This window comes from Argentina silus, assembly GCF_951799395.1.
Source record: "Argentina silus genome assembly, chromosome: 20".
Classification (NCBI taxonomy): domain Eukaryota; kingdom Metazoa; phylum Chordata; class Actinopteri; order Argentiniformes; family Argentinidae; genus Argentina; species Argentina silus.
The window spans coordinates 6447919-6466007 of record NC_139674.1 but is presented as its reverse complement, the minus strand read 5'-3'; the positions used below and the strand labels follow the sequence as shown (position 1 = coordinate 6466007).

General features: G+C 44.4%; 1 protein-coding gene across 3 annotated transcripts in view; it reads left to right on the top strand.

The window, feature by feature from the left end:
* The window catches only part of syn3 (synapsin III), a gene marked incomplete at its 5' end in the record, with an annotated part of 66271 nt that overhangs the window by 5465 nt on the left and 42717 nt on the right, over positions 1-18089 (top strand). For all 3 annotated transcript variants that reach the window (XM_083691800.1, XM_083691798.1, XM_083691799.1), the window contains 4 exons: positions 1331-1388; positions 9874-9965; positions 17259-17415; positions 17937-18026. In XM_083691800.1, coding sequence (XP_083547926.1) covers positions 1331-1388; positions 9874-9965; positions 17259-17415; positions 17937-18026 — 397 coding nt within the window. The remainder of the gene's footprint in view (positions 1-1330; positions 1389-9873; positions 9966-17258; positions 17416-17936; positions 18027-18089) is intronic.

Below are 18089 nucleotides of genomic sequence, written 5' to 3'. Positions count from 1 at the left end.
AGAGACTTTAAGTTTAGTGAATGACAGGACAAAAATGACCCTTTTCTTTGGCTAAAGAAACAAATTCCAAGGCTAAATTGATAACAGAAGATAACATTTGCAGAGAGAGAGGGCTGATTTGAGAGACTCTACATCCCAAAGAGTCTACCCTACTGACCAGAGGCCTCCAGCATGTTTAATGCACGCCACACAGCACTAGCATGCAGCTCTTGACAGATTGATATCCAGCCCACGCCTGCAAGGGGTGAGAGGTCAACGGCCGGACCCACAGAGCGTTGGCAAAGACGCAGGCTCTGCAATGAACATTAAACGCTTAATGCCCAAAAGCGTGCATGAGAGACCATATATCTGAAATGTCCGAATGTATATGGATCCCTGTTTTCCCTCTTTTTAAAAGTGACACCTGCCACTGTCTATTTCAGTCTTGTTTGTTTGTTTGTTTGTTTGTCAGGGCTGTTGATGTGTAAATGTGAGAGAGTGGATGTTTCCTGTCTTTGGTGTTTTGTGAAATGCCAGTTGAGTGTGGCCCTGAGGATGTGACGGTTAAGCAAAGGAAATGGCTTTTCAGACAGGGCAATGCTTGTGTACAAATAAAGACTATAAATAGTGCGGGACATGGTCAGATATCCGACATTCATCGAAACTGCGTCACATATGTAATATCCTGTTGATCTGACACAAACATGCCTTTATTCTCCCTCTCTTCGCTCTCTTGATGAGGTGCCAAACAGCTTAATAAGTGCTAGAAGTCATGAATGAAGTCACGGTCGGTTATGATGACCAGTTGGTCTTTATCGGACTGTTGACAAGTTCGATGCCACACAAGGCTTTCATATCCTGTAACCATGGAAAATATGAACAATTGTTGTGATTGGTCATGAGATATTTTGGAAAACTCAAATCAAATCTTCAATCAAATAAACCAGGATTATTTGGAGGTTGTTTTGACCTCATATTGTTATGATGACATACTCTGAGAGGGGAAAAGCAGAAGTTTAGTACATGGCCACCACTAAAGGAGAGTTTGAGTTTTCTCAAATTGGTTATTCTCCAATAATGGAGCGCCTGCCTTCCTATTGATGGGCTAGAACCCCATTTACAGTTTGAAAGGATGATGATGATGATGATGATGCATTTTATTTGGAGGCGCCTTTCAGGTCACCCAAGGTCACCTTACAGAAGAGAAGTAAAAGCAAAAGCATGACATCAATCATTAAAAACAAAAACAAACAACACATTAAGATAAAATAGGATGGAATGAAAGTACTAAATGTTGCTTGAAAATGTCATTTTTCTCATCTCATTGTCCCTCTCCCATTTTCCTTCACAGGTCAAAGTATTTCCGCGGGAAGAAGTTGAACGGGGAATATGAGATCCGAGTGGAACAGGTAGGTGGCGTGTGTGTTAAGAGTGGGACTGATTTTCTTCTCCATGTGGAGATGAGGGATTTGGGTGTGTTAGCTCAGATCATGTCACTGTCCTGGGTGATTGACGCGACCCACATTTTGACAGTCTTACACCACCAGGACCTCAACCAGTTTAATTGAAACATAGTGAGAGGTTTAACAGCTGGGCATCACCAGGTATTCCATACTTCAACACTTCACGGTTTTTATTTCCATGTCCCAGTTATCGCTGTGGTGTATACAGGTACTGTACTGTATGCTCCAATTTGTCTAATGGAATGTACTCCTCTACTCTTCTGAGCATTGAACCACATGCAGAGGTGCATTGTAAGGTCTATTGGCCTCATGTCAGAAGTCCTTTACAATTTCTTAAAAATATCGGAAGCTAATAATGGTGACCAGTACTGTGGTTCCATTAAAACTCTAGATATCCTAATGGCCTCTCTCAACTCTGAAAAGCATTCCTCCAAATCGTCTTTCCCTGGCCTGAACTACCCTGTTCTTAACGCTGCAGCACAGGCATGGCAGTCGTGCGTACTTTATGCATTTATTATGCGAAAAGTCAATGCCAATGTATATGCAACAATTTGTAAAGTCTAGACACAGTATTTTCAGTTGGTAGATAACATCTAATTTCCCTCCAAACGCAGTTTGGCCATACATCTGCAAGCCATTGGGCAGACTGGGGTTTGTCTTTGAAATGAAGTGGTAGGATTTTATGGGAGATGGAAAAATGGACCGCAGAAGCCTGACCAGGGAATTTATAGGCTGTCTGTTTGTTCAACTCTCTACTGTTGTGGTCACATCTCAGTCATTCTGGACCGTAGCTGGGGGGGCCTGGAGTTAAAATGATTAAGCATTATGGAATAAAGGGGCTCTGCCATTCGCAGCAGCTCTTGGCATCATAGTGAACCCCAATAAGAACATGTGGCGGCACTAACAAGGCTCCCTAAATCAACAGCGAAGGGACCGCAATAGAGGTCGCACCCCTGAGCCCCCTTAACCCTGAGTGTGGCAACAACCTTCTTTCTTCTCGCCAGTGCCTCCCCTGTTTCCCAGAAGCCCTTCTCCACTTTTTGAATGGTAACAAGTTAGTTGCTAATTGCCCTCAGCCTCCCCACCCCGCCCAGCGAAGCCGGACCTCTCGCAGGGCGTTTGTTCTCCTCAGACAGCCAAAGCAGACCGAAACCCAATCCCTGTGTGAAAGTGGGATCGACATGACAGGATGACCCCTTAAAAAAAAAAAAAAAAAAAAAAAAAAAAACGACAATAAAAACAAAGGCCCTTGCACTCTCCCTTTTTCTCGCTCTCTCTCCCACAAACAGTGGCTTCCCCTCACCCTGTTCTGAACTGGCGCTCACATGCCCAAACCCAACCTAACTCTCTCCTGCTTGCGCGCTGCCATATAAGGTACCAGCCGGAGACAGAGGCGCACAGGCTGCCGTAACATGCGATGCTGCAGTTCAGGCATGGGGCTTTGATACTCCTGATAGCTCTCAGAGAGAGAGAGAGAGAGAGAGAGAGAAAGAAAGACAGAGAGAGAGGCCTATTGAGTTCTGGTATCTGTTGATATGGCCACCCCTGATTAAAGTATTTCTCTTGTGAGCCCATTGTCATGAATCACTCCTCCACACAGACAAGACCCGCTTTGAGGTTTACATTTGGCTGACACCTCGACTGATATAAAACCCATGGCACTTAAACGCCTCGCACAAAAGGTCTCCAACAAGTTCTTCATTGCACTGTACAGATTACAAACAGAGCTCGATTTTTTTATGAAGCTTATAGCTTAGCTCTATCAGTGTCACCTTGTGCCTGAATAGCAGAGTTTCAGAGTGAACCCCTACTTGGATTCCTTATGCTCATATATCACTGGAATTGAAGGCTATGTCCCATCTATGCAATGAAACAATTGAATTATTATGTTTCATACATTTTTCAGTTACATAAGAATGAGCATTATCAACTCCTATGAAAGTTGCGTTCATCATGCTTTTGACAACGACAGCTGTGGCCAATTTACACTGCTCATGTGATGGATACTTCCAAATAGAATCCATAGAAAATAGTGTGGACCAAACCCCTCATCACTCTCATACTCTGATGGCTCCCACTTGTGAAGATCAGGTTCAACAATTTAGGGAAGATGTTGGGCTTGATTTGAGACTTTTTGTGGCCAGATCACCCTACACAGGTAGCCTGACTCATGCTTGGCAGGTCCAACTGAACACGTTCCCAGGGTTTTCCTCTGGCACAGAACGACCCTGCTTGGCCTTTAGCTGCCATCCCACTTGAATTGCCCTGAGGGAATCTTATCCCTCAATAAGTGCCCCTAGATATACCAGCCCCATTGACTGTGCCACTCATGTTATCTCTGCACATATGCTCCACACTTCACACTTGGGCTAGGAGATCTGGTGTCTGTTGCTGTGCTTATGGGTTTTAGCTATCACCCACAATGCCTTTTGTGTCCCTTTTTGAAGTCACACGTGCAGCTCTGCTCCGCAGTTGTGCCAAGCTGTGGGCCTCATCCAGTGACACACTACTGTATGTGACTGCCCTGCAGGCTTTTATCCTGCTTTACCCTTTGAAACTTCCAGGGGATGCTTCATCTGCGTCAGTGCATTGATAATGGAAGAAACGTTCCTCAAATGCAGTAATCGCAATTGACTGGGTACGTGTTGGTACTCCACAAGAGTGCCAAACGGGCAGTTCCTCCCTATCCCCATACGTGGGATGAGGAAGATAAAAGGCGTTGCAATTTAAGCAATTGGACGAGTTACTTGATTAGAAGTCCTGGAAGTCTAATGATTACGAACGCGTAAGGCCTGTTCTCTGGGGTTCCCATCAACTAACTGTCCATGTTTTTTTGACGGGTCGTCAGGGGCAACATCTGCTCACCAGGCCTATGACCTCAGTGGGGACAGAATGCCTCCACCCTGTCCACACTCTTCTCCTCTGCAGTAACTCACAGCCAATTGGGTTTGTCTAAGCAGTACCCTTAACTTAAGCGTTTCACATTTTTCCCCCCAGGCATCTGTGTTGACATTGCTCAAGGATGGATGTTTGATTTGAAACATCCAGCTGTAGTTTTGTTCTGGCATCAACAGTTGCCCCTGTTGCCCTCTTGCCCAGTTGAACGTAGGCAGGTACAGGGCTTGATGCCAGCACTGCCTTGATTGTCAGTATTTGTGTTGCTATATTTTGGAATGGCTGTTGTACTGTAAGTCACCAAAGGTTCGCTTCAAGAATTATTTTAAGAGTTAGATTTATGTTTTCCTGTTGTTACACAGCTGTCTTAGGTGTCAAAGGGGAACAACATATGGAAGTGTGTTATTGTCCATAAAACTCTCTGACTCTGTGGTAGATCGGCAGTGAGAACGAGGAAAAGCTAAGATTGTCGGCAGAGGAAAGATTGTGAAACTACAGTATAACACGTTTTCACCATGTAAAATGTATATGCCCCTTCTCACAATAGATAGGGCTTCCTAAACATATTATAATCGCTGAGATAGGTCTTTATTTTGATCCATGATTTGCGAAATGTTTACGAAGCTGGGAGGAGGGCATGTAGCCTTGAGAGGAAGCCACTTTGATCTGTGTTTTGTGGCTCACACTGAAGGGGAGAGGCACCATCTTTTGAGAGTTTTAGGAACAATAAATTCCCACATTTTGCTGTTGTTCCCCTTTAATGAATACCTGGGTGGGGATGTTTTTATGTCATGCACAGGCTTTTAAAGAGTAGTTAGTTCTCCTCAAACTCCTCTGTACTACCTTCCCACAGGGAGCATCCATCTCTTTGTTGAGACTAAGGAGGTGAAGTCTTTCCAGTCAGTATAAACAGCCATTTCTGTCATACAAAAACAGCTATTTTTGGACCCAAGGTAACCACAAGATAAGAACCTCCATCTCTCTCAGAACTAACACCTATTTTAGTTTTCCCTCAAAGACTGTTGCTTTTGTGTTTACCAAAGGCTCAGGGCTCAGTGTTTATTTTACGAGAGATATAATGGGAGTGGGGAAGGGATAGAGAAAGGGGGCGGTTTAGGCTAAATGTGTCTCACTCATTGTGTGGTTAGCAGTTGTTCTCTGTACGAGAGAGGTTTGTTATTGTGCTCGCCCGTCATGAGCACTCGACTGTTATTGTATCTCAATAACAGTTGAAATATGCAGGCTGGTGGTTAAATATATTCCAAAATATTAAATGAAGATGTATTGCAGTGACTTTTCCTGAAACAAGAACAACATTTGGGGAATAATCACATATGCTATCCTACTTATGTACATGTTTACATTATTTGATATGTGATGTTGGACTTGCTTGGTCTTTCCCAGTACTTTACTTCAGACCTCCAAAGTTCTGTGCAAAAGTTGTAACTTGGCGATAGCGAAAGGCACCTTGCGCACCTGAACCTCAATGACACCCATTAGCAGAATTCTAAAAATACTCTCCAAGATTCCATGAGCCTGTGTGCACTGCTAGTGAGGGCCAGAAGGGGAGGAGAGAGAGAGGGGAGAAGAGAGGGGATGAGGCTGGGCGAGAGGGTGGGGACCATATTTGGAGGCTGTGTGTGTGTGTGTGTGTGTGTGTCCACTTGTTCTGGGGGCCTGGCAGGCAGAGCAGTGGAGAGCTGAATGCCTGCATGCAGACTATTCCCACAGATTGGTGGATACTGACTTTAGGTACATGCACAGTGATTTGTGCTTAAGTTTGAGTTACCTGTGGGTATGTGGTCAAAATTTGGCCAAGATAACTTTAGGGATTGAACACTACGGTACTCCCAAGAGAGACTTAAATCTGCAGAACCCTTTTTCTTGAGGCCAAGATGGGATTGTACAAATATCAAAAGCTATGAGAGCCTTGCTGTAGTCAACTGTTGCTATTAATTGGTGTGAGTTTAATTTTGTGTGAAGGGACTCAAACATGTGTGGCTCTCCAGCTAGAGTTAGATACTGTGTGCATCTGTGGTCAGCATCTTGATTTGATATGCATGTTTAAGAAAATGGCAATGGTCCATGAATGTTTTAGTGAAACTCAAGCCTCTTACACACACTGTAGCCTCCCTTGCAGATTTTTGAAATTATGTAACCATCCAGAGAGATCCATATCAAAGCTGTTGCAGTAACACTGGTGGTTGAAGGAGAGGAGAATCGGCCCTGGGGGCGGTTGTCCCATGTATTACTTCCTGTTGTCCTTTCCCAGGGCAAGAGCTGCTCCATTACAAGTCTCAATGTATTACCCTGATGGTAACCATGGCATTGGGAAGTGGGCCCTGCTTCCTGGGCACTTGCCCCATGCAAACGGCTCATCTATTGCTGCCCAATGACAGTGGTGGTTAGCTCTACCTCCTTGAGAGCCAGCCAATCACAAGAGTCATAAAGCGTTTGGTCCTTGCCAGACGCTAGCCCACTCTCTGGTTTTATCTGGTCATAGCAAATGTCAATGTAGGCCCCTGCTGAGGGATTGTGATTTGCCAAAGTGTGTGTGTGTGTGTGTGTTTTGTGTCTTTAAGAGTCTCTCTTGGCAAAGTGAGCGTTGTGCTGTCGAGCACACAGATGTTTCTTTCAGAGGCGGGTATCAGCAGAGAGGAGCCGAGAAAAGGAATCAAGCCAAGTGCGTGTCCTTCAGGCACATTGAGCGTGAGCGGCGCCTCGTTGTCCCATAAATGAGATTACGGCATTTACTCGCCCCCCTGCGCTCTCCTCCATCAGTGCAACACAATAAATAAAAGAGGGGGGTGTTTTTCACTTGGAAAAAACAAACCCTGCTTTTGTTAAATTGGCACATTGTTCTGTAAACGACCATACTCCCCCATGCAGAGTTTGTTGCATTTGAAATGGAGCTTTTGTTATTGTGGGGTCATCTTGTAACACACAGCAGATAGCATACTACTTTCTATTTTAATAAATAGAGGTCTTATGACGTGCAAGGCAGATAGATAGTGTACATCGTATGTACAGAGTAACAGACACTTACATGGATAATGAGGACTTGTGACATCAGTATTGCACCAACAACAAACATTTGGAGTTATTCAAAGTAATGGAAATGGAAGTAATGGCCTTTTCAGAGTTTCAGGTTTGAGGATAAACAACACCTTTTCATTTGTAACTGTTTATCCACTCTCTTAATTAAGCATCGAATCTTGCATCGAACAGTCATATTTGAGGGTAGTTTTTGTCGTCCATGTTCTTTGGCCAAATAAAATACAGATGTTTTTAAACAAATATTTGCGTAGCAGATGTCCAGACAACGCTCTGTGGTTAGGATCTTAACACCAGAACAGCTAAACAAAGACAACTCCCCACCCCCCCCCCACCCCAAGATTGACTCCTCTGGCATCTGACTTAGAGTTGTTTGTTCAGATTAACGTCTTATTGTTTTGCAATGTATAGGATGAGGGAATTATTTAATTTGGCCCATTACTGGACCCACGTTCCCAGTGCAGTGACTCTGACAAATGAAATACAACCACATTCTGTGTGTAATGCTGTGTTTGGGAGTCAACCAAATACGTCAAATTGAATTTTTCACAGTGAGAGTCGGCATGGTGCTCTTTGGCGGCCCATTTAAACCCCTACGTTAGTGTCCCACCATACTTAAAAGAGATGTTTTGGCTCACAAATTGAATCGTTTGAAGTCTGAGGTCAACATATTGCTATTCAGCATCTCACATTTCACTCTTCAACCTTCTTACACTACTCTGTCTAACTTGGGCTATGAGATCCCACTGTGCAGTGCACTGTTTGAAACCACCCCTCATAACCCCTGACCCACAGCCCCCTCACCTCCCTTCCATCCTGGGTATGTCTCCTCTCTCTGTGCCTGGCTTCCATTCCCACAGATCCAACATGTGGGAAGCATGTTCAGAGCAAAGTCGGGAAACTGACAGCAGGCCTGGAAGGCCTTCGATTTTCAGGGCCAAGGAAGTTCTAGCTACATGTTTTAGGGCATCAACACCCAAACCAAGGACACCAAGTGGATACTGGTGAATACTGGCAAAAGTACACTTGATAACCAGCATGCGATCACCTAAAATCCCATAATTATATGAAGAAATTGACTATAGTATTATGTTTTTTTGCCCTGTAGGGAAACCCTTAAAGAACCCCTTTTGGGTTTCATGTAGAACCCTATTGAATCCCATGTTGAACCCTAAATTATTCTAATAATTACTTGGAACCAAAAGTAATACATGGAACCAAAAGGGTTCCACTACAGGGACAAATGTTTCTACGAGTGTACTGTAGCTAAGGGGAAATATTTCCCAAATGCTGTTATGACTGAATCCTGCTATGTGACAGCATCAATCATAGACCTGTCTGTCCCTCTGGGGTTCTCTGTCATAAATATGGCGTGTCTTTTATCAGCCTGGGCTTAAGCAGACATACGCCTGAGGATGCCATGTGTTTGGATATAACCCTCTTGGGAGCACCATGGATGGGAAAGGAACTGTTTGTCGCAATACCAAGGCTCTCTTATGGACCACACCCTCTGTACTGTACATGTGCCTAAAGGTCTTTACACCATACAGCAAACTCTCTCTGCTAGTATGGCTATAATCATACAATATGATTAGCTACCTTAATAATGTTAAACTAATAATGTTATCCTATCTGCATATGGCCTGATATCAAGTGAGACAAAGGAAATGTAATTCATGAACATCATAGTCAAAACAGAGATGGATCACTGTTCATCTATTGCTAGTCTATAGTTGCACTCACAATGCAATACACACACAAATAGTCCCTCTCTGTCCCTAAAAAGTATTTCCCAGACACCCCCCCCCCCCCCCCCCGTCTCCGCCAGCGCATCTCTAGGAGTTTGATTAAGTTATTAGGGTAGCCAGGCTACAGCCTGTCACAAGGCCTCCGCTGTCCAGGAGGCAACAGACTGGGGATAACTCAATCTGTCTCTCTCTCTCTCTCCCTGCCATGCCCAGCGCAGACTCTGTGAAATTAAAAGGAATGAAGTGTATTTGTCTGGGCTTCAAGTCAGTGGGCCTCGGTGTCTCATCACTCGCAGTGCGATGTTTCCTCAGATTAAACTACTTATGTCAGGCATAATGTCCCTCATGCCACCGTCCCCTAAAGGAGGCGTGGCTCAAGTTAAAGTGACAGAGGCCACTGCACCACTTACGCATGACATCATAGACGATGAATGACTGTTTTCCATCATGAACTGCTTGGTTGTTTTTCTGGCATATTCAACAGTGGCAGCACTCATGTGAATGGGAAGCTTTACTTTCGTAGTTTAAAGATATCTATTCCTGACAGTAAGCTTAAGGGATCGGCAGGGCTTTTTATGGTCATGTTGGATAGAGGGTTGTTTTTGTTGTGTTCAGGCCTTGCACTACAGTACAATTCATAATGTTGAGTCGGTGTATTTGATTTGATGAGCTGTTGCATCCGTTCCCTAGTGATGAACATGTGTGTGACATGTTTTTTCTTTGTTTTTTTACAGGCTGAGTTTGCTGAGATCAACCTGGCCTCTTATGTGAACACTGGCTGTATGATCGACATGCAGGTCACCAGAGGTGGAACCAAAGTGGTCAGGTAAGGCGATAGAGAGAGAGAGACCCTTATGTCCGTCAGAAGCTCTGCTCTGACGCATTTGCCCACGCATCTTCAGTGCATCACTGGCTCCGGACAATGGCTCCAGTTCTTCCCTTTCAACGGCCGTCGCTCACATTGAAGAAGAAAATTGTGTGTTTATATATAACATTGCTTCCAGTCACAGAAATGGACGTCACAAAAGACAACGCCGGTGGGAAAATGAAAAAGAAAATACTGCTGTTGTTGTCACGCTCACCCATATTCACCCATATTTTTCTCCATGCTCAAAAATATCTGTTGTATGCCTCTCAAAAAAGAACAGCATCAAAAGCCTTAACCTTTCACCTCCACATCCTCTTAACTGGAACACTCATCTAGTTCTCCCGGCTTCACAATACCTGCACAGTGTTGCCCTGTGTTGCCCTGTGTTGCCCTGTGTTGCCCTAATGCTTGTTCAGTGTTCAGCAGGGTTCCAAAATGAAACCTTTGCACAAACGGTTCCATGTTCCTCAGCAGAGGAAGCTGGGAGTTCACGTCACCCTCTGTTTCCTCATTCATGTAGGGCTTCAGCCCCTGATTGGTAAATTAGATCAGCTAATTTGATGCATGCTGTGGAGTGTCATTCCTCTACTCGTTTCACAGCCTTCTTGGGAATGTCAACTCAGCTCTGTGTTGGCATTAGGGCCAGACATTTGTGTACTTTTTTTCTTATTTATCCACATAATCTCATGAAACAACCTGCTTTTATCAGGGTTGTATATGGCATACGTACAGGAAATGTACAGGGAATGGTTTGATGGTGCTGTTTGAAATCAAGCATAACAGTTGTCTAGACTTACTATACAGTAGTATGGAGATTATGTTGCAGCTTGATGTTAAAGATGCCAGGCCATCACTGAGGTTATCATGTGTTTTGTTAGTCTATGGGTGAACTGCAGTAGAGGGCCAATGGTGAGGGCAGGTTGAGTGGACAAACAAAATGATGATGAGCAGTATGACATCATGTCATGTGGAGAACCTTGAGGTCACAAGGAAGTGGTGTAGAGTTCTCCAGTATTTTACCAAGATTCTGCTGTTGTCACCCTAGCTTGACCACCTTATCCTATACGATACGGTAGCATACTCATAGTTGTATGAGTTATTATAGCATAGTTGTATGAGTTATTGAAATGAGTCTAAAAGACATTCTGGATTAGGGGCCAAATAAAGCTTGGCTAATGATAATATTGTATTTTATTCTTTTAGCCCCAAGAGTGATTGAAGAAGAATGTGTCCTCCTACTGACTAGCCCTCCTACACGTTAAGGCACATTCCCATAGACAAACAGAGGATAAACAACATGTTTCCCAAGGACTGCAGATTAAGGGCATTATGTTTCATTGCATATTTCTGTGTCTCTGTCTGTGTATATGAACATGTGACCAATATAGCAATATGGTTTACACGGCTCACACTGCTATGTGTGTGTGTGTGTGCGTGCATATTGCAGAGCTCGTACTGTTCCCTGCATAAACACCTTTGTAAAGAGGGACGTGTTCCGCTCAGCATTCTGACCCTTGACCTCTGGCCAAGGGAGCGCTCCCTAAACACTTCCTCCCCTCTGCTGGCCCAACAAGTGCAGCACACATTCTTCCCACAGTCCTGTTGTTTCAGTGTTGTTTATGCATACAGTTATGGGATGACTAGTATACTAGTTTCAGCCATATGGGTTTTGATGCGGTCAATGCATATCTAATCATATTGGTTAACTGCATATGCACTAATCCTGGCATGGGAGTACAGACAAATTCTATTCAAGTGAGATGTATGATAGCAATACATGACTTCACCCTCCGCAGACATGAACACGGCCTTCTTTCGGGTATTAGAAGTCAAGTACTGTAGATTTGTGCCTGTAATTGTAGAGTTTTGAGTCGAGGCAGGTTATTGCACATACAGTACTGTATATGGTTTGTTCTCATTGTGCAAGAGTTGAGTCCAAAACGTTGTCACCCTCATGGTTTCTCTGCTCTCACCGCCAAACCCTCCAGCCAGCTGCTTAATTTAAAGCAGAAACACTGGTCTGGCAAAAGGTTCACGATTACAGCAACGAAGCATGATTAGCCACAGCAAAAGGAGCTCACAACCAAAGGTTTCTTCCCTTCGTCTTCTCCAGAGTCCTACTCCTGTGATTAATAAACTGAAATAAATCAGGGTGGTGATTATGGTAATGGAAAACACAGCATCCTGGCCAATCTTTGGCAGCCATGGTCTGTGATTAACTAACTGCCTTACCGGACTGGGCCCCTGGATATGGATGCTTGTTTACCTGTTGTACCATGCAACACACAGTAATGAAACACAGCCACTCATACTCTTAACTACCAGACTTACAAATATGGGGATGAAGTGTTGTCCAAGAACAATTTAGTCCCTTTCTGTACTCCCTGTACCCCCTTGACTACGTGGCCATGCAAGCCTCCAACACCATCATTAAGTTTGCTGACAACACCACTGTGGTTGGCCTGATCACTAACAATGATGAGACTGTCATAAGAGCCCTGTCACTGTGGTGCCAGGACAACAACCTCTCTCTCAACGTCGGCAAAACCAAGGAGCTGATCATGGACTTTAGGACGTAAACAAGGGGGGCGAGAGGTGGAGAGGGTCAGCAGCTTCAAGTTCCTTGGCGTACACATCACTGCCAAACTGAAATGGTCGCTACACATTTATCAAGAAGGTGCACCAGCTTCTCATCTTCCTCAGGTGGTTGAGAGAATTTTGCATGGCACTTAAGATCCTCACCAACTTCTGTCTGGCTGCATCACTACCTGGTATGCCAATTGCACCACTCAGAGGATGGTGAAGACTGCTCAGGCCATCATTGGTGTCGCCCTCAAAGACATCTACACCAACAGGTGGCTCAGGAAGGCTAGCACCCCAGGCACGTACTGTTCACCTTGCTCCCACCTGGGAAGGGGCAGCAAACACCCTGCCCCTTTGCCCTGCCATTCAAAGTGCCCTCCTGGATGGTGTTTTTTTCACATTGCACCCGTCCCCCCTCCCAGAGTATGTGACAATGACAAACTTTAACTTTGGACTCAGATTTGTTGACTGGAGATCCTCATCAGGTTAATGGATTTGTGTGAGTTTTGGTCTGGGAGCTCAGATTGTAAACACAGGCGGTATCAGGTCGTGGACAGTTGTTGTGCTGTAAGTCACTTAAACAGTTGATATCCATCCCTTTCATTTTCTGAATCCATGATATGTAGCTGGCCTATCCAGGTAGCCAACCATATGAGGTGCACTGTTGCAGGGTGTCTATGGTCTCTAACCCTGTCATGCCTGACTGCACCGCAGTGCAATGCCCCATCCTCCCTCAGCATTCCTCCCTGTCCCCGGACCTGCAGGCCCACAGATGGAGCAGGGAGATTACATTAACAGATCCTTGTCTTTTTTTTTTAAATTTCTGTCCCATAAGATACTGGCCCCAGCCAGACGGGGCCTCTATGTCCTGAGGCACGCATAGCGAGACAGGGCTCTCCTTAAATTACCTCAGGTGAGGATTACTGGCCCAGACCACACAGAGGCTCACTCATACACCGTACACACTGTACTTGCCCTCATGAGACAAAAAACATTACAGAAATTATAATACGCCTAATCCTACAAAAGGCCAATTTAATCACCCTGTTTTCCAGTAAGGATCTAGTACTTTAAACAGAGCTGCTTAAACCTCAGACAGGTTAGTCTTATCACAGAGCAAATAAATCCAGCTCGCAGGCACGCTGAAGTCAGACATGGGCTTAACAAACCTGAGGGAGGTTTTCCCTTAAGAGCGGATGGAAGCCTGACCGCCCTCTTGTAATGTAGTCCTGAACACACATGGCCCCACTAATCCACTCTAACTCACAACAACACTAATTTCCCTTTCTGCCAGGGGTCATTTTATGCCCCATCACTCTGCTGGCTCTACATTTGATGCTTTTCACATTAACAGTGCACCCCAAGGGACCCGAGTTGATATCGGTATACCCAATGCAATCACTACAGTAGCTGCTCAACATTCTTAATGCATCTGCCAATAGGTATACTTACTGTTTTTAATTAATAATGTCTAATGGTTCACAGCATGTGTCTGCTCAGTGTATGTGTTTTTAGTTAGTGCAGTTTGGCTGTGCTTTTGTGTGACCCTTGGTGCTCTTTAAAAGCGCGCATGTGTCTGTGACTGGAGCCGTGCCAGAGCAGCGGTCCCCACTGGCAGGCTTGACCACGCCACCGCCCATGGTCCTGAGCAGGAGCCAGATCTCTCTGGTGGCGCTGGGCCTAGACCACACTAGGATGCTTTACCAAATGCACCGTCTCTTTTTCTCTCTCTCTCTCCCCCCCCCCCCCCCCCCCCCCACCCGATCCACTTTTGAGGCTAGCTATCCCTTAGGTGTGTTCTCAACCGGAGGGGCACAATGCTCTTTTGTCTCCGAGCAATGATCTGATCTTTAATACGTGTGACATTTATGGCACACATTGTTGGGTTTATTCCTATTAGCCTTATCAATGTGAGACAGACTGATTAGATTAGAGATTATTCTACAGTTGGGCTTTGAGGCTCTGTACCAAGAGGGCACTGCAATTCAGACATCCCAGAGGAGCCAATGAAAAGGTCAAAGATGTGAAAGATAAATGTATTTAAAAAATTAAATGGCAGCCAAGTGTAGTATTTGAATGGTCTTTCTCCTCAGACATGCTTCAAGGTCTAATGAAAGTGCTATAGCCACCAATTCCATTATGTTATCGTAATAACATCCTACCTATCGGCCCCTGTAGCATTTACAACTAGGAATGGTCTGCTCTCTCATTCAACTGAACAGTAAGTGAACTTTATCTACAATAGAATTAACTGATTTCCAAAAATAAGGGGGTGTGGCATGTTCACCATTGCAAATGTTCCCGTAAATCCTGTCCCGTAGTTCACTGCAATTCAGGGCAGTTGCCATGCTTACCAATGCTAAAACACCCCCTGTAGTGGCCATGGGCTAGGCTTACGGCGCTCATTGCTGTGTCCCCTGTCTCCCCACCTGACATTAAAGGAGAGAACAAGATAGGACTGTTCTTTATTCTACATTGATTATGCTCAACTCCATACCATGCAATCACCTAATTACGTATAAGCAAAAAAAAGCATATTATGTAATAACCTGTTACATTGTTACTACAGTAGTAATAGCGTTACTGCGCAGGTATAGGGCAACTTAATGTTCAGTGTTACCCCAAGTTTCTTTTGAATCTGTTTGAATGCCTGTTTGAATGGTAGTACTCGCTCCGTCTCTCTAAGGGCCCTATAATAGCCTATGAATGTTATGAAGCCAAGCCTTCAATTGCATAGATCCATCCCACCTCACTTCTCTCTCCCCGATCAATAACCCAGCATCATCACCTCTGTCCCCATTAAACACCCTTTATTGCAACGCTGATGAGCAATTCAAAGGAAGCATTTGCATATCGCCCGGGAAGCGATCACTATTGGGCCTGACTGATTGGGATCGTAAAAAACACAAATTCACGGCTGTGATGTGATCCACAATCCGTAGGGAGTGTCACTCTGGCGAAAAAGACTCTTTATGAGACGAATAACAAAGTTAATGGCTGAAATAGGCGTGCTAATGTCGCATCGCTGTAGGGCAACGCGGCCATTAGCCGTAGCCTGGTGAAAACTATGCCATTGAGATGAATCACAACTTGCATCTCTATGTTAATGATGGAATAAATAGGTGTAAGCCAGACATCTATGACCTGCTTTTTGGGGGTCCTTTGATATTTAGCTTGAGCAACTTTGTCTGCCAGCACAGTTGTTCAACAAGCTATTGAGTCGAAACGCACCACATAAATCAGGTGATTTGTTTTGTCAGGTAGCAATATAAATGTGTTCACTTGAACGTTTAAGCATGGTTTGTGTCAGTCGCCCAATAAACAGATTCATACATAGATCAGGTCTTGTTGCAGTGCCACTGTGGCTGAGCACAACATTTAAAAAGACTAGCTGTACTGTAGTCTCCCTGTTACCGTGACCATGACGGCTCTCAATGATCTGGTGAGTCGTGCTGCTGCTGTCTTACATAAGCAACACTTCAAGGCCCAAGTGTGTGAGAGAGAGTGGCTATGGTCTCAGCCCACAAGCTGCACCAAATGGCTGCTGTCCAGAGCAGGTGTGTGTGTGTGTGTGTGTCGAAGTTGAGAGATATGCTGTTATTATCTTCATACTGTAATTGAACCCTTCTCCTCAACTCAATCAGCACCTGCCTTTGCCAGAGATTTAGACTTTGATTCATTAACAACTGCTAAAGTCCATTGCAAATAATTTTCACCAGCTCTATCGACTCGGGTTGAAGCAATTAATGTACAGATTGATAGAATACATTAAAATGGCACCATTCTCCAGATTGTAAGTCGCAGAATGATTGAGCGTTCAAATGGTTGACAGCCGTCTGAGAACCTAATTTACATCCCCCAGCACAGATGTAAGATACCTGAATCTAAGCTGATTTAAGGTTAGAAAAAACAACAACCTTGGTCTGCATACCTGCCTTCAGTTGAACGGAATGTTTCTCTCTTTATCTTAATCATACCCAGATGTAATACAACCCTTCGAGTCCCTGATGGGTTGCTTGGCCCTGTTCCCAGAACAGTTTGTAATGAGAGGGATTAGGCTGCGTTAATTGGATAGATGGTCCAAAAAGATTAGGTTCTCCAATGCGCGCTCTTTCGCCCTCCTCCCCTTTGTTCTTTGAATAATGGAGCCCTTTTTTTGTAAACAGTGGGTTGAAAAACGTAACGTGTTAATGCGGTGACAGGTACTATCAGCCTGGGCTGAGCAGTTACAGCTGCAGTGTCTGACTTTAGAAACTCTCTTCAAGAGCTACCGTGGTTGTGTGCCCTGAAAAATAACCACTGGACGCATTAGACTGTACTGTTTTGAGGTCTGGAGCCCGTTTCAAACTTTGGAATTTGGGTAACACTTTACATTAAGGTCACATTTGTAAAGGGTTTATAAATGGTTTAGAATTAGTTAATTATTAACTTATAAGCAGTTTATTGTTCAATTATAAACCATTTACAAACAGTTAGTCACTTTCAATTTGTCATACGGATAAGCCATAGAAGATTAGTAGCAGCAGCAGTCCATGAGGCACACAGATATTCACCGCCACTGCTCTCTTTCTCTCCATATTTCAATGAGTTTGTTATTTTTGCCTTGAAAGCAAGAAAAAACATTGGTGTCCATTATCTCATGTCCCTTGTTACCTTTTCTCTGTGTAGATCCTTCAAGCCAGACTTTGTCCTGATTCGCCAGCATGCCTACAGCATGACTCCTGGGGAGGACTTCAGGAGCCTTGTGATTGGCCTTCAGTTCGGGGGTGTCCCCAGCATCAACTCTCTCCTCTCCATCTACAACTTCTGCAGCAAACCCTGGGTGGTATGTGATCTATTACCATAACCTGCCTCCCACCTTCCTTACCCCATGTAGGGGAGCCTAGCACTGAGGCCCTCAGCGGCCGCCTCAGACTGATTTATTTGGGCTATTAAAGGGAGCCATAACACCTGTCTCTGGAGCAGAGAGACCAGGCGGCCTCCAGCAGGAGCCATTATAATTCACCCTGATTTAACAGCACCACGGTGGCAAGGTGTGCTGGAACCAGGCCAGGTTTCAATTGTATGGATACAGTCTTAGAACCCAGACAAAACATTTTCTCGAGTTAGCCAAAACAGTCCTTGGGTGACTATGCAGTGCAATTTGCAACGTACTTTCAAGGCCAAGCTCTCTATACAAGACACTGATGTTTTATGTAAATAGTTTTTAAGGTGTGTTGTATTCCTTTAATGGGCCATAATTCACAATGCCTGTTGATGTATTGTACGGTTAGACACTATTTATTCTAGAATTGGCAAATCCTGTAAGAGGGCAAAGGTCAATTGTCTCAATTTTTTTGCTTGCAGTTTTCCCACATGATTAAACTCTACCACTCCCTTGGCCCGGAAAAATTCCCACTGAATGAACAAACCTTTTACCCCAACCACACACAGATGGTGAGTACCTGACTGTTTATTTATTATGTGTGTTCCTATTTACCATGTTCCCATCTTCAAATT